Below are 25,898 nucleotides of genomic sequence, written 5' to 3' on the forward strand. Positions count from 1 at the left end.
TCTATTTGGCCAGTAGGTGGTGCTTCTTCCCTGAAAAGTCTGGCACTGCTGTCATATAATACACTGCCTACACCACAAGTTGCATAAAAACAGCTTTCATAAAATACAAATAGGTATTTTTGAAACCAAACAATTTCTTAACACAACATATAACTTGCTAAAATGCCCCAAGTCCCACGTGAATAACTGGACGCAGAATCCTGGTCCTTAGCTCCCAACAACACTCGGCATACATGAGAGAAAAAAACCTTGCAAATGTCTCTTACCAAAAAAAAGAGGATGGGATCCTGAGTGCTTCTGTCATTCACACAGTTTGTTTTCAAAGATTATAATCTGATTACACTTAGGAATGGCGAGTTTAGGTCGTGAAAATGTACCCACAGTAAGCCCTGACAGTAAGTATAATGCGGAGTTCTGGGAAGAATCTACTCATACCGCCAGTGACCAAGGAATATATACACACAAATACCTTGTTTACTGGAGAAAAAACTTGGATCTCGGTGAAAGTTAAGTCTGTTTCTTAAATTCGCGCACAGCTGCTGCAAGCAGGACACTGACTGCAATGCCAGGCGATGTTTTCCATCTCCCCCGAAGGCCAGCTCCAACAGAGACAAAAGGCTCTGAAACACAGAAAACGATGAAAATCAAGGGAACAAAGCACTCGACTTCAGAGAAGGATGTGGCGCTTACGTGAGGTTAAATGAACAATCAAAGGAATTAAGATAAGGTGCCACATATTTATAAGAAACAGAAATAAATGACTTAGCATCATGTAAGAAGATGGGTCAAAGTAAGATAAAATTTAAATAAAGCAGTCAGTGTTTCTCATGCCTGAACTGTTAGTGGGGTACCTATCCTGAAGAACACAGGAACTATTCCCCATTCAGGATATTAAGTCACACGGTACTGCTTAAAAACCATGGCAAGCCTTTTTCATCTCAAACAGCTAAATCATTTTGCACGTTTTGATAATGAACAGCTTTTCCTCTGCTATCACTCACAGCTGGGACAGTGTGTATTAACAGCTGCCACTCACCAGCACCCATCTCAGCCCCGTGACTGCGGAACAAGGGTGCTGTGATCCCACCACCCCAGCCCAGGACCCAGTCTCTCTACTACTACGTATGTAATAAAGTGCACTGCAAAGACTCCACCTGCACGGCTCACCTCGACTGTACTTCTACAGCATCTGGCACCGCGCCTTGAACACCCAGACAGAGCCATGCGATTCTTACTATTAAGACTGGTCTCTGCTGCCCAACCTCAGTTTCCCAAGTCTGTTCTCCCCTTTCAGTGATCCATAAATGGGAAGTTCAAGGTGGTCAAATGGACTGCACGTGTCAAATAAGACTACCTCCTATGAGGAGGACAACCACTATCCAAGTGAGTTAGAGAGTAAGTGATCTAAATAACCACACACGTCATCATTGAAACATGGTAGTGCAAATTTCCTTCCCAAGGACTCCTACTTTGCAAAATGTGTTTCACTTCAAAAAGTTCTCTATTTCAAAATCTAAAACTATTACAGAGGAAACACACCTGAACAATTCTTGGCCTCTGAAGGAAAATCTCAGCAGGAAAATCTTGCATGATAACATCTTTCAACAGTTCACAGGTGTTCCAGATTAAAGTATGGTTACTACTTCTTAGAGAGCTACAAAATATACAAAATACAGTATGATTTATTTTTAAAAAGCACTTACTTATACCAGATGCCAGGTAACCTGGTGGCCTAATGACTCTGTTCACAAGCCTTCAGGTCTCAGCCAAGACATCTTCCCCTGGGAAGCCTTCCCAGGTCTCCTCCATAATCCATGAATAACCCCAATGTGGCTGTTCTTTCATGTGATTCCAAGCACAAAAAAGAAATTTGATGTGAAGCCTGATTAAAGGCAAACAGGAATTTTCTGGCTTGCTTTTTGAAATACTGAAAATCACTCCTTTATTTCCCCCTGCTACCTATCACAGCCACTTAATATCTTTTTTCCTGATGAAAATGTATCATAATAACTCTCACACTTGATGGGTATAAATATCAATCCCAAAAGCCAAAACCCCTGAAGCACATCAGGTACAATACCTTACATTAGAGGAGAGAACATGCCTATCAGCTGCAGTCAGGGGGAGCCAAGGGAAGGTAGAAAACTTCAAACACTTTGCGGCCGGATTTGCTGCTAAAGGAAGAGCAAAACTTAAGACAGTGAATGAGACACTGTTGGCAGATTCACAATATTCACAGTAAAGCTTCACCTTTAAAACAAGTCCTCAAAGTCACAGCTTACAGTCCCCTAAAATATACCAAAAAGATCAGCTGCAAATTTCCTCCCTCACGGAATAAATAACAGAGCTCTCTTTTCATAATTTAAACAGAACTCATATATTATTATTAGCAAAAGAGCATTAAACACAAACCAATATTGAACGACATTCAGAGCATCAATTAAGTTTTCTGTTTTACCGTGTGGCTGGCCAGAACACAGAGCTTACACACAAAAGGAGCTGGCACTTGGAGAGCTCTAATTGTAGAAACTAAAAATAATATAAATGTAATCATACACTATATTTAATTAGTTGTGTTCAAATATCCTAAATCATGTTAGATGTTTAAACCTCTTTGAAGATGACTTGAAGACCATAAGATTAAAGATCAAATATCAGTGCTCAAAGAAGGAAAAGAAATTCAAGAAACCGAATGCAATTCTATACCACCTCCTTCAAATTATTTGTATACACATCTTACAGTGGCAACACATAAGCCCTTCCAAATGGCAGTCTTTCTGCCAAATGCTCTGAAAAGAGCATGGAATCGTTAAATTCAGATAACAGTATTATTAAATTCCCAAACATAGCACAGTTGTTTCCTTCAAAAGCGCTAACATAAAAGCAGGGTTTACTGTCTAATGGAAAAGCAGAGGTGGGTGGAGGGAAGGACAGGCTTAACATGCACACGTAAAGATGTGTCCCAAACGAGCCTCACCATCAATCCACAAACTGCAGCTCACATAAAAAGGTGCTACCATTTCAACTTTCCTGAGAGTGTCAACGGTTTCACTCCAATACCCACGACTCCCAGACCCAGACACTCCCTTCAGGTGTCTCTCATTGTCACCCAAGCCTCTCAGCCACAAAGAACCCCATGTCAAAACCAAAGCTCCCGGTAAGCCTCGCAAAACTTTTCCAGATAGGAAAGGTAAAGTATTTGAACTGCTGAACAAGTTCTCTGTTCTTTCTTACACTGTACTCAACCTGAGAGTTTCTACAAAACCTTTTTTTTATAACGGAGGGCTTCCAAACTGAGTTAAATTGAATACCTGACATCCGCAGATATATCCTTGGAAGCAGCCTTTTCAACTATACAGGCAATAAGATGTAAAGTCCATGCTTATTTAATCATGCCCTAACTGTGTCATCCAGTACAAAGGTTTTATCCTTTCTGAGACCCAGTGTCCTCATCAGTAAGATGGGGTTAACAACAATATTGGTGTCACTGGGACTCTATGAAGATTCATTCAAAATACACATACTGAGTGCCTAATACATGGTTCCCCACACCCACACCCACACCGGAGAAAGCCATATTTGCAGCTGTCATTAAGTTTATAATGAGGGAGACAAACAAGAAGTAATAAGTACGTAACATAATAAATACCTATAGGAAGAAAGTCAGCTATAGATAAAAAGGGATCACGGCTAGAGTCCTCAGGAAGGTCTCTTTGAAGAGGTGGCATATGAGCAGAGACAAGACACAAAAAGACCTGGATGAGATGCCTGAGAGACGCTCTAAATCAGAACTCTTCGGCCAACTGGATGTTGAGATAAAGATAAATGAAGAAACAAATTTGATCCTGAGTCTCTGGTTTGAGTTGCTGGACAGACAGTACCGCTTAGTGAGCTGGAGAATTAATGAGGTGCCGTGTACCGTGTACAGCACAGCTCCTGACAAAGACTCTGGGCTCAATAAGCACCAAGAACCATGGCCACCATCACCACTGCCTAGACAGCTGCTCAAAGGCACTCAGAACAACACAAAGTTTCACCATGTAGACACTATATCCTAATCTGAGGAAACAAACATCCAGTTCGGTGCTTAAACATTTACGTCTGACCACATATGCCTTCACAACAATAAAGAAAAGTAAATTAATTTCTAGTTTCCCAGGTGGACAAGACCTACATCCCTACAGATACACACCAACAGGTCGAGGAGGCACTTGCATCTGCTGGAAAGTACTTTTGTCTTGAGGAAAATATCCTGTTAAGGTTTTAGGTTGCTGTGGCAATTCTGAAAAGAAATATATATTACTGTGTTATTGATGCATTATTTGCTAAAAGTGAAACCTGCTCTTTTCAAATATTAATGATTTATATTAAGCTTTTGAATCATTTTAAAAACCAGAAAAATAATCCAGCTATGTTTCTCGAAATAGCCTGTCCTCCTAAGAAGGAATAAAATGTGAACACCAAATCAATTTCAAATTGAGGCCCTTGTTTCTTCCTCTCTCTTTTACTGTTACTAATTACAATTATTTCTTAGACTGAAAACATCCACAATGTAAATAAAGAATCTGTTACAAGGTATTTATTCAAGGACTGTTCATCTCTGCTTCTTAGTCCACCTCTCTCCTCTCTTCTACTCTATGCAGTTCCTGATCACTTCGATCTTCATTAATGTTTTTTAAGAAAAAGTTGTCAAAAGCAAAAGTTAGGCACTATCTTTCAATACCTCTGACGATTCCCTATCAGACATGATTACATACTCAGCACTTCAGTTTTGATGAGATTAATAATGACAAAAAGGCTAAAACTAAATTTTGTAATTTTCTGTTTCAAGTTTGCATGCCAGTAGTTCCTAATACTAATACAGATAACTAAAAATTAGCCCTGGAACCACACCTCTAATCTCACCTGCAAGAAGCTAGATTGAAAGTTCATAATTTAAGATTCTACTTTATTGGTTACGGCTTAGACAGAAATTGTAAAATATATCGTTAAATATCACACAAGGACTCAGTAAACGGCAGCTGCTGTTGTTCTTGTTAACAGCAGGGCAGAGGGTCACAGCAGTGGCAGTACAGCACTGGCGCAGAGAAAAACAGGATGTAAGATTAAGTGAGCCAAAACACAGTTTTTTATACTGTTTCTACTCAATCACATAAATTTCAAGAGCATTTTCTTTTCTTCAAATCAATATAAATGCTTTCCATGAGCAAGGCACTATACCGGACATCGAGTAACAACAAGAACAAGTAACAGCAACAGGCGAGGGTTCTGTGCTTAACACATGCCAGGTCCCACGCTGAGCGCTATCCAGACAGACTCCCTTCACCCTCACAAAAATCCTATAAGATGTTCTCACTTATTGTACCAGCTTTTGGATAAAAAAACTAAAGCCTGGATGGGTTAAGTACCTTAGCCAAGGTCACACAACTGGTGGCAGAACTGGAACTTAAATCCATGCCTCTTTGACTCTGATTTTAGCCAGTAGAGCATGTGCAGCTCATTTTGATTGGACCCCGTAACAAAATCATGAGCAGGGAAGACATCATCACTACATGAAGGACACAGCCCTAAAATGCTCGTATACAATATTTAAGACAATGTCTGGCACACAGTAATGAATGCTCAATGAAAATTTGTTGTTATTGTTAAAAAAAAAAAAATCTGTCAAACTAGTCTCACGAAAAGAAAGTCACTTGCATCTTTCATGTCCCTTGAGCAAAAGAAGCAAAAATACAAAAGTATCCTCCTCTCCATAACATTAGAGGAGGGGAATTAAGGTCAAACTCACGTAAGTTAACACGAGAAAAACAAGTTGGGGGGGGGGCATCTTTTTTTTTAATCTAAGTTCCCTTTCCTTGCAATTAACTATTAGAATCAATATATTATATTTTAACAGATTGACCGATTTCATCAGATTGATTTCAAAGTTACCAGTTTGACTGGTTTGGTAAGATGCAGAATACAGTTCATGAGCTTCCGAAGGAAGAATAAAAAGTCCATCCAGAATGCCATCAATTTCAGCCTGTAGATTCGGCTCCACGTTGGAACGAAGTTTAGATAAGAATTCGACTGCACCGAGATCAACCAAATGCTGGACTGCTGGGGGATACTGAAATAAGAAGAGGAGAGTCTTGAGAATAACTATTAATACCAAAACCTCTAGACTTTATTTTACAGCAATCAAAACAAGACATTATCTTTGGCATACCAGACCTTCCTTTTTAAAACATAAATCTTACCGTGATGTACATACGATACAGACTTGTAGAGACATACATAAAACATTTAATAACACTTATGAGAGAAAAGCCCAGACACTGAACACTAGAAATGCACGCTATCAATTTCTACTTTTATTTATTAAATTGATTACTTCTCTGCACGGACACACTCTATCCTCTCCTACCGCCAATAATTCAAAGGATGCCGAAGTAATAAGTAACCCCTACAACTGCACAGTGATTCACAGTTTGGAAAAGTTACACTACCACTTTAATATTTGACCCTGACAACTAACTACTCTCAAGACAGACTGAGAAACATAAACCCGAAAAACAAATATGCGAAAAACAATTTAACATACTTGTGCTGTTTATTATCATGGTCTGTGACCCGATCTTTAAACGTGTTCTCTTTTATACAAAGACATCGAATTTTTAACATGTAAACAACAGAGCCATAAGGGAAAACAGAATGACAGATATTAACCTCCAAAAATCAAAACACACCTGAACTAAGCAACTGAGTTACTTCAGAACACAAGAGAGACGATGTGAGATTCGACATCACAAATACGAGAAAGGGGGGAGGGGGCACTGCATACCCGAATGAGTTAAAGCTCAACATCTCCAGCTGTTTCTTAAAAAGCTTAATCATTCCAATTTTCAACAAATGCTACAATTAAATGACTACGATACGCTCACTTGTTTGATTCTTTTATTCCAAACTGACCCTACCTTAACCAATCTGTCCAACAGACTCAGAACCTCTTCTTTCATTGGGACGGACGGGAAATTGAACCATTCCAGCAAATGGAGAAAGAGTAGCCTCTCCTGAACCAGGTCAGCACAGCAGATTAAGCTGTGCTCGATCTTGCAGAGAATATTCTTGAGGGCGCGTTCCCGGATCTCGGCCAGCGGGTGACCTGTCAGAGAAGCACAACACAGAGCTACTTTCCGACCCCACAGAGACGCCCACGGGGAATCCGCCCTAACGTTTCGTCACCCACGCCGGGGGCGAGAGCGGGGTGAAGAAGGAAATAAAGGCATCAAGTTCTTCCGCACGCAGGCGGCCGGTGCATCCGCGACGCAAACTGTGGCGTTTACACCACATCCGAGATGGGCCCCCGGGGGCTGCCCCGCCGACGCCCGCGAGAGATCGGGAGCCGTCGCGGGGGTGGCCCGGCCTCGGAAACGTGACACGGCCATCCTCAGAAAGCGGCCACGACAGGTGCACGGCCCGGGCGAAGGGCAACTCAGACTGTTACCGAGTTTCCTGATGAGCCCCGTCAGGACCATCTCCTCCCGCTCCATCAGCCGCCGCCGGAGAATTTAAACTGCCGCGCCACAGCGTCCGGCCACAATCCCTGTCCCCCTGGAAACGCGGCCGGTCCGAAGGCGGGTTCCGCAACGCCTAAGCGAAGGACCCCAAAAAAGAGGCATTCCGTGGGCTGTCCCGGCCCCCGCGCCACCAGAGAAGCTTAGAGTCTCTGTGTAGTGACTACTGTGCAGTTCCTAGGCAGCAGACTCCGTCGTAAGAACTGGAAAGAATGAGGAGTCAAGCAGGGAGAGAATCGGCTTTGGCCGCCGTGCACGTCGGGAGTTGTAGTCTTCGCGCATTCGTGCTCTCCTCGCGGAATTCCGGACCCGCCACCGCGCCCACCTGCCTGGGGTTCCGGCGTCCAAGCGCGGGGCTGCGGCGCGGGCTGCAGAGGCCCGCCCAGAACCCAACCCGGCGCAGAGTCCTTGCTTTACGAGGCGTTCGTGTTTGACCCTGCCAGTCTGGATGCTCAGCTCCCAGAACTTTACAATTTAGATTCTAAATGCAGGGTTTTGTTAGGATTACCCACTCCACTCCACCCCTAAATAACTTAACCTCCTTAAATGTGAGATGTAACTGCACAGCCAAGCAATGACCTTGGATACCTAGGTTCAGAGTAAACAAGCCTCAAAGGGAATGAGGGCGGTGGGGAATAAGTGAACAGGAGAGAAAAAGGGGGCTGTAGGAAGAAAAAGGGATTTGAATTCGTATTTGAATGCACTGAGGTTGACTTTTGCACTGTGATCGGTCTGAACTAATAGAAAAAAATCTAAGCAATGGTAAGAGCAATGACAACAAAACTAAATTTGTAAAATGATTTGCATTTTAGAGAACATTTTATCTCACAGATCTTTTCATCTCTGGATAAGAGATGTCAAGGCAGCAATTCCCATTCCTATTTTTGGAAAAAGAAAAGGGGGTGGAGGGGGTGGAAAGGAAACAACTTAAATTCTGAGAAGTACCTGGCCCACGCTCACATCAACTAGTAAGTGGCTGATTGAGAGCCCGACCTGATGTTTCCTTGTCCCATTCTTGGGACATTGCTGCCTCTACAAGTGTGTAGGTAAAAGAGTGGTGATAGTTGAGCTGGATCCTGCGGGATAAGTAGGAGTTTGTTGGCCAGGCAAAGAAATGGAGTAAGGGAATTTCTGCCAGAGAAAAGAGTAAATGCAAAGGCAAGAATTCAGAGTGACTCTGCCAAAGTCAGGGAAAATGAGAACGTCTACGTGGCCAGATTGCCTCTGGGAGGAAGAGAAGAAGGGGAAGGGGCAGCTAACATGCTGGTCATTCTCCATTTGGCCCTCCGGCGGCTCCTCCCCACTCTGCCAGCCTCTGCAGGTCTTGTAGGCTGTGAAAAGGCTGCACCATCCAGGCTCCCTGGCCCTCCAACATCCAGTTGGCTGTGGCCAATGGGAGACACCGGAAGGAAATCAGACAGGGGAGACTATTTAACCAAGACTGAGCCAGCCCATACCTAAGCCTGCCTGGCCAAGATTGTAACAATGGCTGCCATTCTCAACCCTAGGACAACAGCTTCTGATGGGCGGTGTGCCAAATGGACCAAAAAACGGACACTGTGGAGGCACTTACACCAGCTGAGAGTGTGTGTAGTTATCCAGGTATGAAGGATTTAGCTGTGGATTTGAAATGTCAAGGTCAAAAGGCGCAAAACAGTTCAGAGGAACAAGAGAAATAATTTTTCAATGATATTTGTAAGTTGAACAGTCGTAGGTGAAAAGAAACTGAGGATGTCGGTGGGGAAGTGGTGAAGATACTGTGGGAGAAAAATAATTTAAAGCAGCCACTTTGTAAGTAAAATAAGGGATCAAACGATGAAATGATATTGTTTACATTGCTTTCATTTTCTTTTATTGTCATTGTTGAACATGTATTGCTTTTTAATTAGACAAAAATCATTAAATCCTGCTTATTACATTCAAAGCAAAACAGTTATCCATCATTTTCCTGTTAGACTAAGTACTGATTTGCCAATTTTTCCTCAACGTATCAACCTTCAGTTTATTAATTTTATTGTTAAAACAACACACGTAGGGACTTCCCTGGCAGTCCACTGGTTAGGACTCTGTGCTTCCTCTTCAGGGGGCACGGGTTCGATCCCTGGTCAGGGAACCAAGATCCTGCATGCCAAAAAAAAAAAAAAAATACACACACACACACACACACACACACACTAATGTATTAACTGTAATTTAATATCAGTTACTTTCTCCTTAGTTCCTTAGGTTTGTTTTGCCATTCCTTTTCTAATTTCTTTAGCTTAAGGTTTTGTTGCTTTACTTTTATTCTTTCTTATTTAGTTATAGTGAATTTTAAGCCCATGAATCTGCACCTAGGAAAAGCGTTAATCATGTATCATGAATTCAGATTTATAATATTCTATTATTATTCTCAACCATCGTGAAGCTGCTTTTTTGATATTTCTTATTTCACCCAAGATCTATTTAGAAGCATGCCTTTTATTTTTATTTTTTTCTGTTGTTTTCACCTTTATACTTTTTTAAGCTCTTTATTAGAATATAATTGCTTTACACTGTTGTGCCAGTTTTTGCTGTACACTAAAGTGAATCAGCTGTATTTATACATATATGCCAATATCTCCTCCCTCCCTCAACTCCCTTCCACCCTCCTTATCCCAGCCCTCTAAGTCATCACCCATCATCAAGTTGATCTCCCTGTGTTATACAGCAACTTCCCACTAGCTATCTATTTTACATTTGGTAGTGTATATATGTCAATGTTACTCTCCCATTTCATCCCAGCTTCAGAAGGGTGGTTTTTAAATGCTGTCTTATTGCATATACTTTGGCTATTAATGTCTACTTTTTTATATCCCAATTAACAGCTGGGGCTTTTGTAATTTTGAACTTCAAGGTCAAATATTTTAGGTGATGCCCAAGTTCTTGAGAAAAATGGATGACAGACATCTGTGTAGCTGTATGGAGAACTGTCTGTGTATGTATCTTTGTAATTTTCCATGTGTACTTACAGTAGTTTTTGTTATACTTATTTGAGTGCAAGCATAATAAATACACGTCAGATTTTACATGATGGTGAATGACAGGCATTCAGCGGGAGAGGCAAGGGGTAGAAGATGGAGATCTTATGTGTTGGGGTCTGCTTATCAGCACAAGCCATGCAGCATTGTGGAGAACCACACGTGAACCCAGCGCACAGGTCAGATTCCACTAATTACTCCCAAGGTCCACGTAATTACTCTTCAGCCTCACAATCAGCCATAAATCAGTCACTGCCTCAGCCTGCTCTATTGGATCAGTCAGATTAGATGAAGATATTTACACAGGAAATATTCAGTTGCCCTCCTAAGAACTCATATGGCTACTATCTATGGTGATTTATTCTAGGAGAAAAAGAAATGCTTCCTTTTTTTCTTGAAGAGATGTACAGTTTTGGTCTTCCTCACAATTTGGAAATGAATTTTAACACTTGGGGTTATATACAGTAGGTCTGTAGGTTGTGAACCTTAGCCTTTCATACCCTTTATTCCTGTTACTTGACTCACTTAAAGTATCTGGCTCATAGCTGTCTAACCAAAGTATTGCATAGAGCCAGACAGGCAGAGATTTAAAACCGGTTTTGCAAACTTAACTGCATGATTGTGGGTAAGCTTATGGTTGCAAATGACAAAACTCTAACTCAAACAAGTCAGCTAAAATGAGTTATTTATTATCTCACTCTAGAAAAGAATCTGGCCTCAGAGACTTAAAAACATCATGATTCTTTTTCTCAATCTCTTTGCTATGCTTCTCTCAGTGTGTTTGTTTCATTCTCTTGTATTACAGGCAAAATTCTCCAAAAATGTAGGGCAAGAGAGGATTGTGATCCAGGCTTCCATCTTTCCATATGATGACTCTGGGAGAAAAGGAAAGCTCCCTCAGCATCTGGATATAAAATCCATGATAAGAACTACATCAGAATCATTATCATGAGATTACCTGATCCTAGGATACTTGTTCACACTCTCTGAACAGTAGGGCAGGATATTATAACTAGATATTATAACAGGATACTATGCTAGGGTCACAAGGAGGTAGACAAAAGACTTCCACTAAGGCAAATGATGGTATTAACAGAAAATGGGGACTTCCCTGGCAGCGCAGTGGTTAAGAATCCACCTCATCCCTGGTCCAGGAAGATCCCACATGCCACAGAGCAACTAAGCCCATGTGCCACAACTACTGAGCGCACGTACCTAAAGCCCATGCTCCTCAACAAGAGAAGCCACCGCAATAAGCCCACGCACTGCAACGAGAGTAGCCCCTGCTCACTGCAACTAGAGAAAGCCCACGTGCAGTAATGAAGACCCAATGCAGCAAAAAAAATAATAATAATAAAATAAGTAAATTTAAAAAGTTCTAACAGAAAGTGGGGGAAAGAATTTTGGGTAGGGGGGAAAAATCTGATGCCTCTATAACCTTAACTCCTACAAATAGAAATTGAGATTAATAATAGTACCTACTAATAGGATTGTTTGAGGACCAAAGGAGATAACTTAGCGAAAGCACTTATCCCAGGACCTCCATAATAGATGGTTACCACTATTAATAAACATTTGAGCAGCTGTCGAAGTGAAGGATGCCTCTTTGCTATGGACTGAATGTTTATCCTGCTCCCTGCGCCCCCCCTCCAAAAAAAATTCATGTTAAAATCTAATCCCCATTGTGGTGGTATTAGGAAATGCGACCTTTGGGAGGTGATTGGTTTCTGAGGGCGGAGTCCTCATGAGTGGGATGTGTGCTCTTATAAAAGAGGCTCCAGAGAGTTCCCTCCTCCCTTCTGCCATGTGAGGACACAGAAAAAAATAAATAAATAAAGGGAAGAAAAACAATGGCCATCTATGAACCAGGAAGCAGGTGGTCCTCACCAGACACTGAATCTGCTGGTGCCTTGATCTTGGGCTTTCCAGCCTGCGGAACTGTGAGAAATAAATTTGTTGTTTACAAACCACCCAGTCTACTTTGTTATAGCAGTCCAAAAGGACTGAAATAATCCTCTTTCTAGGAATCAAATGCAATATCAGACCATATCCCAGTGCTACCTGCAGGTATAACCACAAGGTAGGAGCTCCCTTCATCAGAGGGGTCCTGGGCCCCCAGAAATGACCTTGCGGCTCGGGAGGGAGGCTTCAATGCTTGGAGGTGCTTCCAGCCTTGCAGCCATTTGTACAGCCATATCCAGGTGAAATTTCCAGAGGAGGGGGAAAAAAGCAGTGCCCTGACTGCTTTTCCTCATTTTTTACAGGGAAGAAATTATTGGCCCAAAGGTGCAATCTTTTTACAGGCTACTTTTACATTAATTGGGATACTAATTTATTTATGAAGACAATGCGAGCAGGATTCCTAAACAAAAGGAAGAGATGTGCGAAAGTTATTCGCAGTCTCTCAGGGCAGCAAACATTCTGTGTGCCTTCCAAGAAAGTCACCTGGACCCCAGCCTGCCTTATTTAAGAGTAAAGCTCATGATTTATTAATAATTCTGATCTCTAAGAAGGAAATATGGTGGAAGCCTGAGGTTTCAACCCTCACTCATGAATTTTCCTAATCATGCCCCATAACTTTGTCCTGTGACTTTACATAATATTTAATTTTTAAGGGGATTGTCAAATTCTAATTTATCCTCCCAATACCAAAATAGAAAGTTAATAAATATTTTATGCCCTGTTAAAGTGGAAGGATGGAAACAAGATATATTCGTGCTCCATTTCAAATAGCAAAGCAACATAAATTTGAACTCTACATTTTTTGCACAACTTAATAAATAAGGGTCTTAATTATGGATGTGGAAAAGCAGACAAGGATGTCTGCTATCACCATTTCTGTTCAGTATTGTACTGGAGGTTTTATTTAGGGTGATTGGGCAAGAAAAAGAAATAAAAGTCATCCAGATTAAAAAGGAAAAATACATCTGTTTCTGGTTGCAGTTGACATGATCTTATATCGAGAAAACCCTGAGGAATCCACAAAGAAACTGTTAGAGAAAAAATAGACCTTAGCAAGGTTAGAGAATATAAAATCAATATACAAAATCAATTCTATAATCTGTATACTAGCAATAAACAATCCAAAGATTAAGAAAATTATTCCGTACAACAAAAAGAATAAAACACTTAAAAATAAATTTAACACAATACATTTAAGACCTACACTGAAAACTGTACAATATCATTGAAAGAAATTAAAGAAGACCTAAATAAACAGAAAGACATCCTGTGTCGTTGCTCGGAAAATTTACTATTTAACAAAGGTTGGGGGGTGGGGGGAATAGTGAGTGAGGGATAAATGGCTACAGAGTCTTTTTTTGGGGTAATGAAGATGTTTGGGACCTAGATAAAGATGAGGGTCACACAACATTGTGAATGCACTAAATGCTACTGGATTATACAATTTAACATGTTAATGTTACGTTATATGCATTTTCTCTCACTTAAAAAAATAATTGAAACTTTTAAAAAAGGTCAGAGAATAACAAGTTTTGGCGAGGATGTGGAGAAATCAGAACACTTATACGCTGCTGGTGACATGTAAAATGTTGCAGCAACTTTGAAAAATAGTCAACAGTTCCTCAAAAGGTTAAATACAGAGTTGCTATACGACCCAGCAATTCTGCTGTTAGGTATATACCCTCTCAAATGAAAACATATGCGCTTACTAAACCTTGCACATGAACGTTTACAACAGCATTATTCATAAGAGCCAAAAGGTAGAAACAACCCAAATGTCCATCAATTCATAAAATGAGGAGCAATGAGTGTATGGAATGGATAAGTCATATCTGTACAATAAAATATTATATAGCTGAAAAAAGGAATGAAAGACTGAGACATGCTGTAACATGGAGGAACCTTAAAAACATTATGCCAAGTGAGAGAAGCAAGTCACCAAAGACCACATATTATATGATCTCATTTACATGAAATGTCCAAAACAGGCAAGTCTATAGACACAGAAAGTGATTTCGTGCTTCCTTAGATTTGGGGACCATTGGGACATACAGTGGTAATCGCTAAGGGGTTTCTTTTTGAACCGATAAAAATGTTCTAAAATTGCTTGTGATGGTTGTGCATGTCTGTGAATATATTAAAAGCCCCTGAAATGTACTCTAAATTGGGGAATTACATGGCACATGAATTATATCTCAATCAAGTGTTACAAAAACAAAAGCAAGCCAAAGACATCAAGTTGAGAACAAGGATTTATTTTATAAAGAACTTATTTTGTAAAGACACCAGAATAGTTTGCTGAGGGAAATCACAGAGTGCCTGTTCCTGCAAATTTGTGAGAGTACTTTCCCCCTGTATCTGGTGACCTTTAGATGCGGCCCTTCTAAAGTGATAGATTAGGTGGGTGGTCCTCACATGAACCTCTGAGATTCGTTACATTTATCATCTACATTATTCAGTAAATGCAAGACGTACCTGCCCCACTTCCCTACTTCCTTCCAGTTGGGGTAACTGTCTATCGTTTAACGTCCCCAAAGCATTCTCTTTGGTAAAATGAGGTAAATATATTCCAAACTGTGATATTTAATTAGCTAATGATGGGAAAGTCCTTGGATAAGGAGTGCAGGGGAAGCTCAAAGTAATATTGTGATTATGTTTAGATATTTTTTCAATATGTAAAGTCACATAACCGCATTATTACAGTCAGATATATGATGCTGGGCAAGTGTTACTTCCAGAAAAATGTAATAAAAGCCAGCTCCTTTGAGATCCAACACAAAGATATAGTTTCCTGTGATCTTCAGGTGATTCCCATGTGGGTAAACTCTCTCAGCTAAATTTTAATAATAGTGACATCCATTTGTGCTCCAGCTGAAAGTAATCTATTTAATTGATGTTCAGAAAACGACCCTGACTTTCAGCCCTGCCTTTGCTGGCAATACAGCTGTGCTGAATGTATATTGGATCTGTAAATGAAATACTGATTCCGGTCACTGCTACAGACTGCATTTTGATACTGTGGATGTTTTTCAGGGCTGGCTCAATTTTAAAGTTAGGCATCTCTAAGGGAAAGTGGAATATCAGTTAAGGCAAAAAGGCAGTCCAGAGCTAACATTGGTAATTTTTTTAAAAAATGATTTCAGGTCTTCTCTTCATTTGGGAAGGTAACCTTGCACAGCAATCAGGTAGATTAAACATTGTGTCATTTTGACTCCCAAATAAAGGCAAAAGCCTTGGAATTCTAAAGAACATCTCTCATAGAGCAGGTGTCCACAATCAGTAGATGTTTTTATTTACAGTATTTTAGGACACCTCTCATGGCCCAGGACAAGCTGGGTCTCAAAGGGGCCTATGGCTGACTACTTGAAGACCTCTCCATCTCTGCAATTCTGTAGGAATCTAGCCCACATTATCTGCTTAATAAATATTCTGATTGAATAAATGAATGAACTTCCAGATGATGCTTTAGTTCATTGTGCTGGTAGTTTCTGATCTAAGTTTGTTCATCATTAGCATTCCTCTTCCAAAAGTTCATATCCCCTGTCTTCTGTTCTGGGTGGGTACCTGGTAGATAGAATGATGGCTCCTTTAAAGACATCCACATACTAATCCCTGAAACCTGTGAATATGTTACTTTATCTGGCAAAGGAGAATCAAGGTTGCAGATGGAATTAAGTTTCCTAATCAGCTGACTTTTAGAATAAGGAGATTACCCTAGAGTATCTGAGTGGGCTCTGTATGGTTACAAGGGGCTTTAACAGTGGAAAAGGGAGATAGAAAAGGAGGCCAGCATGAGGCGGTGTGGGAAAGATTCACCTGCTGTTGCTGGCTTTGAAGGCAGAGGAAGGGGCCTTGAGCCCAGGACCGCTGGCAGCTCCAGAAGTGGAAAAAGAAAGGCAAAGAGACAGATTCTGCAGAGAGCCCAGCAGTCACTTTGATTTTAGCCCAGTGAGACCCGTGTCAGACTTCCAATGCACAAAACTGTCAAATGTAAATTTGTGTTGTTTCAGGCCACCAAATTTGTGGTCATTTGTTATAGCAGCAAACAGAAGATGACTACTGTTCCCTCTCTTTTTCTTGTCGATTGACTAGAGTTCCTTGTTTATTCTAGATATTGATCTAACGTTCTCGTTTTTCATATTGAAAATATCTTTTTATCTTCTGTCACTCATTTAACTTTTTCTTTGTTGTCCTTCATTCAACAAAAATCCTTACTTAATTTTTATGTAGTCAAATCTCTCTCATTTTTAGTTCCTATGGATGGTACTTTTGGGGGTCTTATTTAAAACACCCCCTCCACCGCAAGTTTCAAAGACACCTTCCTTACCTTCTTTGGTTAGTGTCATGGCTTAACTGTTTCCTTCAGGCTTTCAGTTCACGGGGGTGGAGTTTATCTTTAAAGAGGTGTGAAGTAGATCCCTGTAGGTTGGGATATTGGCTTAGCTGCTCTAACAGAGCCCAAACTATCTGTGGCTTAAGAAAGAGAGAAATTTATTTCCTTCTCACTAGAGTCCACATATCAGCAGGCAATACAGATCTGTAGGGCCTGCACATTGCCTTCCATTTCAGAGGGCAAGTGCCTGTTCAAATACATGTTTTTCTTTTAATAAATTTATTTATTTACTTATTTATTTATTTTTACTGGCTGTGTTGGATCTTCGTTGCTGCACACGGGCTTTCTCTAGTTGAGGTGATTGAGGGCTACTCTTCATTTGTGGTACATGGGTCTCTCATTGTGGTGGCTTCTCTTGTTGCAGAGCATGGGCTCTAGGCTCATGGGCTTCAGTAGATATGGCACCCGGGCTCAATAGTTGTGGCGCACAGGCTTACTTGCTCTACAGCATGTGGTATCACCCTAAGGCAGGGATTGAACCCGTGTCCCCTGCATTCACAGGCAGATTCTTAACCATTGCACCACCTAGGAAGTCCCTGTTCAAATACATGCTTTATCTCAAAGGATAGGGAAGTTTATTTTTTTTATTTGCTTTCTGATAAGTGTATCCAAAGACATAAACTTATGTTATACTCTGCTTTAAATTTGTCCCCAGATTTTTGGCATGTAATGCTTTAAATGTCATTTATCTCTGAGTAGTTCATAATTTACCAAGGGATCTCTTTTAACACTTGGCTGATTTAGCCAGTTTTCCTGTTTTTCATCACATTGCCTGGCATGTAACAATCTTCTGTGAAGTCTTTGTTTTTTGGTTTTTATGTTACATCACGGTGTAATTCTTTTGAAGACATTTATTTGATAATTAGTGATCCAAGTGTTAATTAAAATTTAACCTCGTGAAATGGTACCAATGCAAATAATTAAGCTAATCTGATAGATGCATAGAATCTTCAAAGTGTGTCAACATTAGTAGGTAGGTAGGCAATGAGGATTATTTTATAATTGACAGTAGACAAGTTTCTTTTGATGCTAATTTTTTAGATTCATTTCCATTTTAGCAACATAGATGCAATAACAGTAATAGTTATAAATAAGAGAAAACTAAGCAATTGTTCCTTTTTTCACACTCAGATCTACCACAAAATTAAATTATGTGTGTATTTAGCACTACCAACTAATCAAAAATCTAAAACAGAGAGAAGCAAAGGAGGAATAAAGCACAGAAAAAAATGTGAAAAAAAAGTAAAAGAAAATGTTAAAAAGAGAGAAAGAGGGCGTCCTAGGTGGCACAGTGGTTAAAAATCCACCTGCCAATGCAGGGGACACAGGTTCGATCCCTGGTCCAGGAAGATCACACATGCCACGGACCGACTAAGCCTGTGCACCACAACTATTGAGCCTGCGCTTTAGAGCCCGTGAGCCACAACTATTGAGCCCATGTGCCACAACTACTGAAGCCCATGCGCCTAGAGCCTGTGCTCCACAACAAAAGAAGCCACGGCAATGAGGAACCCAAGCACCACAACAAAGAGTAGCCCCCTCTCACCGCAACTAAAGAAAGCCCGCACACAGCAAAAAAAGACCCAACACAGCCAATAAAATAAATAAATAAATAAAATTTATTTTAAAAAGAGAGAGAGAGAGAAAGGACTTGAATAAATATTTCTGCAAAGAAGAAATACAAATGGCAAATAAGCACATTAAATACACTCAACGTCACTAATCATTAGGGAAGTTCAAATGGAAACCACAATGAGATATCACCTCATATCCAGTAAGAGGGCTACTGTTAAAAACAAAAAACAAAAAAAACCCAAAACAAACAAGTGATAAGTGTTGTCAAAGATGTGGAGAAGTTGGAATGCTTGTGCACTATTGGTGGGAATGTATAATGGTGCTGCTACTACAGAAAATATACTACTACGGCCGTTCCTCTAAAAATTAAACATTGAATTGCCATTCTATTTGAAAGCAAGGCTTCAAACAAGTATTTGTACACACCTATTGCTAGCAGCTTAATTCACAACGGCCAACATGCAGAAGCAACCCAAGTGTCCCTCAGTGGATGAAGAGATAAACAGAATGTGGCTCTTCTATAAAATGGTATATGATTTAGCCTTAAAAGGGAGTGGAATTCTGATACACGTTACAACATGGATGAACCTCAAGGACATGACGATAAGTAAAATAAGCCAGACACAGGACAAATGCTATATGACTCCACTTATATGAAATACCTAGAGTAGTCAAATTTAGAGAGACAGAAAGTAGAATGGTGGTTGCCAGGAGCTGTGGGCCTGAAGAGTTACTGTTTAATGGGTACAGAGTTTCAGTTTCAGAAGATAAAAAAAATTCTGGAGATGGATAATGATGATAGTTGCACAACAATGTGAATCTATTTATGCTGATGAGTTGTACAGTTAAAAATGGTAAAAATGGTAAACTTTACCTAAGGTATATTTTACCACAATTTTAAAAATAATTTTTAAAAAAGACAGAAATTTCAAAAGTGAAAAGAAATGGCCAATGATAGGGTCCTGTAGTGTCTCATCACAGTTTCATGATTTTTTAAAATAAATTTGCTTGTTTGTTTACCAGCTGCGTTGGGTCTTCCTTGCCGCGCGGGCTTTCTCTAGTTGCGGTGAGCAGGGGCCACTCCTCACTGTGGTGTGCGGGCTCCTCATTGCAGTGGCCTCTCCCGTTGCGGAGCATGGGCTCTAGGCAAGCGGGCCTCAGCAATTGTGGCGCACGGGCTTAGTAGCTCCAAGGCATGTGGGATCTCCCCAGATGAGGGCTCGAACCCGTGTCCCCTGCGTTGGCAGGCGGATTCCCAACCACTGCACCACCAGGGAAGCCCCATTTTTATGATTTTGACCAAAGGTATCCCTTTATAGTTAACTGATGGGAAAACAAACATGTGACAACATCTCTCAGAAGTGAGACATGAGGGGCACATCAGCGCTGAGGACGTTCAAGTAAGGTCAAGAACCTGGAATGAGGAGGCTGGAACCCCAGAATGTGAGACGTCAAAATGAACTTAGAGATTGCGTTTCTGGTTCTGTTTTTTTGCTTCTTTATTTTTTATTTTAACCCAGTGGCCTTGGACCTCCAAGTGTCAGTCAATCCCTAACTTGTGATTCTTTTTTTTTTTTTTTCTCATTTATACACGTGCCCTGTTTAAAGAGAAAGTCCATGGCTTTCATCAGATTCCCAAAGCGTTGATTAACTTGCAGGAAATAAAGAAACGGATCCAGTTCACTCTCACCTTTTTCAGACGTGGAACCTGAGATTTGAAGAAATGAGGCTTCAAGCCCAAGGTCACAGAGTTACTTACAGGAGATTCTGCTGCTTCTTTTCGCTCAGGTACGTTTGAGTTTCAGGTGTTTTCCCCTGGGGTGGGGGGTGGGGGGTGGATTTCCGTTTTCAGCCAGCTCAGCTGGGACCAGCTGTCCTGGAACAAAGGAACGGATGACAGCACAACCCCTGACATCGCTGGCCCTGCCCCTGTCGATTCCAACGGGAGTCCTTTAACGAGGGAGGGAGGAGGGCGACCAGAAGAGCGGAGGGAGGAGGGTACAGTATTTGCTGACAGCCACGGGGAAGGGGAGGTGCAGACTGTAACTCTTTGGCTGTCCTTGGACCCAAACGGCTCCCTTGAGAAGGTGGCAGGAACTGGAACCATTGTGCTCATATCACGGCACAATCTCGCTGCCGGACGGGCACGGCACGATCCGGCTTTCAAGAGGGAGGATGGAAAGTGATTCGCAGCAGGACCTTCCCAGAACAAAAGGAGAAGGAAGAAATGTGGGCTGAGCGCAAGGGACGGCAAAGACCAAACGGGCAGTCTGATAAGGCACCGAGCCAGCCAACGAAACGTAAGCCCTCTTCTTGGCAAGGACTAGGTGTGTTTTAGTAATAAGGTCCTTTCTCAGGAAAGCAGGTGCTTTGGAGACAACTGGTCATAGTGAGCACACATCAGTAGGTCTGGCTGAACACCTCTCAATACTGCAGAGCAGAAGAGTTAAATCAACTAAGGAAGGTGCCATGCTGGTTCAGTAAGTGAAGGCACGCTGCCCAGAAGCTGTGCGCTTTTCCATTAAGTCTCAAAAATGTTGTGCCAAGTGACACAATGCTCAAAAGAAGTTAAACTAGTAGATTAGAATGATTAACTAATTAAATGATGGGGCACAGTCTCTCCAGCATGAAGTCAGCAACAAAGAACCTATTCCAGTTAGCTAGGGAGGAATGGCTTTCATAGGACAAGGAGCAGCTCAGCCAGTGCTCACCTGCACTACAGCCTCTGCACAGAATCAGCTCAGGGGGTTCCCTTAGTGATGCTGAGAGACAAGATTTACAAATGGGCGAGATTCAAGCAATAAACCATTTTCCTATCCACAACTGTAAATATGCTTCAGGTGATGTGGACAGCAAAAATAAGAGATGCTGGTTTGTTTTTTCTTGCATGCATGAAATGACCCGTCAGGAAGTCTGAGGTAAAGTAGACTGTCCTGATAATGACCTGTACCCTGCAGCCAGAATTTGAATTATTTACCCCATGAAAAATAAAAATCATTTCCTGTGATGTCAAATTCACAATTTTCCGCTCATAAATTTTTTTAAACATCATGTACTAACAATTGAGCTATCTAAGGATTCTCTATAGTAAGATATAGCATGCATGAGCTTTAATGAGGAATAAAAAAAGAAACTGAAAACCTATTTGGCAAAAAATGAAAAAAAACTAATAAGTAGAATACAGAAATGATTTGCATCTAAACAGTATATAATTGAATGCTACATGAGCTACTTAGCATTAGAAACTGCAGAAAAATTTATACAATTAACTAGTGTCAATTTGACATCAAATACAGCAACTTCATTTTGAGCATTGTAAAAACAAACATACAATAAACTCTCAAAAAGGATGTATAGTCCTTTTTATAGTTTAGTCTGGGTATTTTAGCTAACCAAATAATTCTAGATCATTGGATTTTTAAAATTATACATTTGACGTTTTCACAATAAGAATAGTCATTGTCATTAAAGACATTTGAAGTTGCAAAAAGATAGAAAAAGAGAAAAAATACATTTCCTTTTTACTTTAGGAGTTCCTTGTACAAATTTATTTGCTTAATAAACTAAATGTATGAACTAAAACCATAAAACTCTTAGATGATAACATAGGTCTGAATCTTTATGACCTTGAATTAGGCAATGGTTTCTTAGATATGAAACCAAAAATGACAGCAACCAAGGAAAAAATAATCTGGACTTCACCAAAATGTAAGGTTTCTATGTGTCAAAGGATGCCATCAAGAAACAAAAAGACAATCTACAGAATGGGAGAAAATATCTGAAAATTAAATAAAGGTCTAGTATCCAGAATATATAAAGAACTTACAACTCAACAACAGAAAAACTAGTAAACAAATTGAAAAATGGCAGTGGATTTGAATAGATTTGAACACCTTTTCAAGGAAGATGGCTAATCAACACATGAAAAGATACCCAATATCATTAGTATTTAGGGAATAGCAAATCAAATTACAGTGTGGTTACATTTACATTTCACACCTATTATGATGGCTAAACAACAACACAAAAGGAAAACAGCAACTATTGATTTGGCAAGAGTATAGACAGATTGGAAATCTCATACATTGCTTGTGGGAATGTAAAACAGTGCTGACACAGTGGAAGGCAGTTTGGTGGTCCCTCAAAATGCTACATGTAGAATTACCGTATGACCCAGAAATTCCACTCTTAGGTGTACACTCAAGAGAAATGAAAACCTATTCAGGTAGAAATTAGTACACAAATATCTATAGCAGCATTATTCTTAATATCCAAAAAAGTGATACAATGCAAACATCCATTAACTAATGAGTGAATGAATAAATAAAATATGGTATACAGGCCAATATCACTGATGAACATAGATGCAAAAATACTCAACAAATACTAGAAAGCAGAATCCAACAACACATTAAAAGGATCATTCACCATGATCAAATGAGATTTATCCCAGGAATGCAAGGATTCTTCAATATACACAAATCAATCAATGTGATACACCATATTAACAAGCTGAAGGATAAAAACCAAATGATAATCTCAATAGGTGCAGAAAAAACTTTTGACAAAATTCAACACCCATTTATGATAAAAACTCTCCAGAAAGTGGGCATAGAAGGAAACTACCTCAACATAATAAAAGCCATATATGACAAACCAAAAGCCAACATCGTTCTAAGTGGTGAAAAACTGAAAGCATTCCCTCTAAGAGCAGAAACAGGACAAGGGTGCCCACTCTCACTACTATCATTCAACATACTTTTGGAAGTTTTAGCCACAGCAGTCAGAGAAAAAAAAGAAATAAAAGGAACCCAAATTGGAAAAGAAGTAAAGTTGTCACTCTTTGCAGATGATATGCTATTATACATAGAAAACCCTAAAAATGCCACCAGAAAACTACTAGAGCTAATCAATGAATTTAGTAAAGAAGCAGGATACAAAATTAATGCACAAAAATCTCTTGCATCCCTCTACACTAACGATGAAAAGCCAGAAAGAGAAATTAAGGAAACATTCCCATTTATCATTGAGAAAAAGAGTAAAATACCTAGAAATAAATCTCCCTAAGGAAGCAGAAGACCTCTATGCAGAAAACTATAAGACACTGATGAAAGAAATCAGAGACGATACAGATAGAGGGACATATCATGTTCTTGGATTGGAAGAATCAAGATTGTGAAAGTGACTATACTACCCAAAGCAATCTAAAGATTCAATGCAATCCCTATCAAATTGCCAATGGCATTTTTCACAGAACTAGAATAAGAAATTTTATGATTTGTATGGAAATGCAAACAACCCTGAATAGCCAAAGCAATCTTGAGAAGGAAAGACGGAGCTACAGGAATCAGGCTCCCTGACTTCAGACTATACTGCAAGGCCACAGTGATCAAGACAGTATGGTATTGGCACAAAAGCAGGAATATAGATCAATGGAAAAGGATAAAAAGCCCAGAGATAAACCCACGCACATATGGTCACCTTATCTTTGACAAAGGAGGCAAGAATATACAATGAAGAAAAGACAGGCTCTTAAGTAAGTGGTGCTGGAAAATTGGACAGCTATGTGTAAAAGAATGAAATTAGAACACTTCCTAATGCCACACACAAAAATAAATTCAAAATGGATTAAAGATCTAAATGTAAGGCCAGACACTATAAAACTCTTAGAGGAAAACGTAGGCAGAATACTCTACGACATAAATCAAAGCAAGATCCTTTTTGACCCACCTCCTAGAATAATGGAAATAAAAACAAAAATAAACAAATGGGACCTAAGATAACATAAAATCTTTTGCACAGCAAAAGAAACCATAAACAAGACAAAACGACAACCCTCAGAATGGGAGAAAATATTTGCCAACGAAGCAACTGACAAAGGATTAATCTCCAAAATATACAACCAGCTCATGTAGCTCAATATCAAAAACAAAAAACAACCCAATCTAAAAATGGGCAGAAGACTTAAATGACATTTCTCCAAAGAAGGCATAGAGATGGCTAACAAACACGTGAAAAGATGCTCAACATCACTAATTATTAGAGAAATGCAAGTCAAAGCCACAATGAGGTATCACTTCACACCAGTCAGAATGGCCATCATCAAAAGATCTAGAAACAATAAATGCTGGAGAGGGTGTGGAGAAAAGGGAACTCTCCTGCACTGTTGGTGGGAATGTAAATTGATACAGCCACTATGGAGAACAGTATGGAAGTTCCTTCAAAAACTAAAAATAGAACTACTATATGAGCCAGCAATCCCACTCCTGGGCATATACCCTGAGAAAACCATAATTCAAAAAGATACATGTACTACAATGTTCACTGCAGCAGTATTTACAATAGCTAGGACATGGAAGCTACCTAAATGCCCATCAACACATGAATGGATAAAGAAGATGTGGCACATATATACAACAGAATATTACTCAACCATAAAAAGGAACAAAACTGAGTTATTTGCAGTGAAGTGGATGGACCTAGAGTCTGTCATACAGAGTGAAGTAAGTCAGAAAGAGAAAAATAAATACCGTATGCTAACTCACATATATGGAATCTAAAAAAAATGGTACCAATGAACCTAGTGGCAGGGCAGAAATAAAGACACACAGACACAGAGAATGGACTTGAGGACACAGGGTGGGGGGGGGGGTGAAGCTGGGACAAAGTGAGAGAGTGACACATATACACTACCAAATGTAAAATAGATAGCTAGTGGGAAGCTGCTGCATAGCACAGGGAAGTCAACTCAGTACTTGGTGATGACCTAGAGGAGTGGGATAGGGAGGGCGGAGGGAAGCTCAAGAGGGAGGGGATATATGTATACATACAGCTGATTCACTTTGTTACACAGCAGAAACTGCACAACATTAGAAAGCAATTATACTCCAATAAAGACCCAAAGAAGAATAGAAAAGAAAAGGAAAGAAAAGAAAAGAAAAGAAAAGAAAAGAAAAGAAAAGAAAAGAAAAGAAAAGAAAAGAAAAGACATTATGTGTCCAAAAAAAGGTATATCCATTCAATAGAATATTATTTAGCTATTAACAAAAAGAGAAAGAATACTAATGCACACTACTCCATAGTTGTATCTTGAAAACATTTTGCTGAGTGAAAGAAACCAAATACAAAACACCGCATATTTATGATTTCATTGTAGAGGGTTGGTTGCCAGAGTGCAGGAGGATTTGGCTGTGGAGGAGGGGTGATGGTTGTGAGATCATGGGAAATAGCTGCTAATGAGTACAGGGTTTCTTTTGGGGGGGAAAATGTTCCGCAGTTACATAGTGGTAATGGTTACAGGACCTTGTAAACAGACCAAAAATAAGTGAATTGTACTACTTTAAAAAGTGATTTTTATGGCATGTGAATTCTATCTCGATAAGAACAATTGATCTTAGAACATTTTGAAGTGGG

General features: G+C 40.0%; 1 protein-coding gene across 8 annotated transcripts in view; it reads right to left on the reverse strand.

The window, feature by feature from the left end:
- The window catches only part of RTTN (rotatin), a 139,093-nt gene extending 131,563 nt beyond the window's left edge, over positions 1–7,530 (reverse strand). For 7 of the 8 annotated variants that reach the window (XM_057700127.1, XM_057700128.1, XM_057700126.1 and 4 more), the window contains exons 1-7: positions 7,487–7,530; positions 6,957–7,144; positions 5,932–6,109; positions 4,193–4,282; positions 2,081–2,174; positions 1,540–1,654; positions 470–620 (exon numbers count right to left, since the gene is read on the reverse strand). In XM_057700127.1, coding sequence (XP_057556110.1) covers positions 470–620; positions 1,540–1,654; positions 2,081–2,174; positions 4,193–4,282; positions 5,932–6,109; positions 6,957–7,144; positions 7,487–7,517 — 847 coding nt within the window. In that variant the 5' untranslated portion in view covers positions 7,518–7,530. The remainder of the gene's footprint in view (positions 1–469; positions 621–1,539; positions 1,655–2,080; positions 2,175–4,192; positions 4,283–5,931; positions 6,110–6,956; positions 7,145–7,486) is intronic. The other variant, XM_057700124.1, reaches the window with a different exon arrangement.
- Between the last annotated feature and the right edge of the window lie 18,368 nt (positions 7,531–25,898).

The sequence above is a fragment of the Hippopotamus amphibius genome, chromosome 11 (genome assembly GCF_030028045.1).
Source record: "Hippopotamus amphibius kiboko isolate mHipAmp2 chromosome 11, mHipAmp2.hap2, whole genome shotgun sequence".
In the NCBI taxonomy this organism is placed as follows: domain Eukaryota; kingdom Metazoa; phylum Chordata; class Mammalia; order Artiodactyla; family Hippopotamidae; genus Hippopotamus; species Hippopotamus amphibius.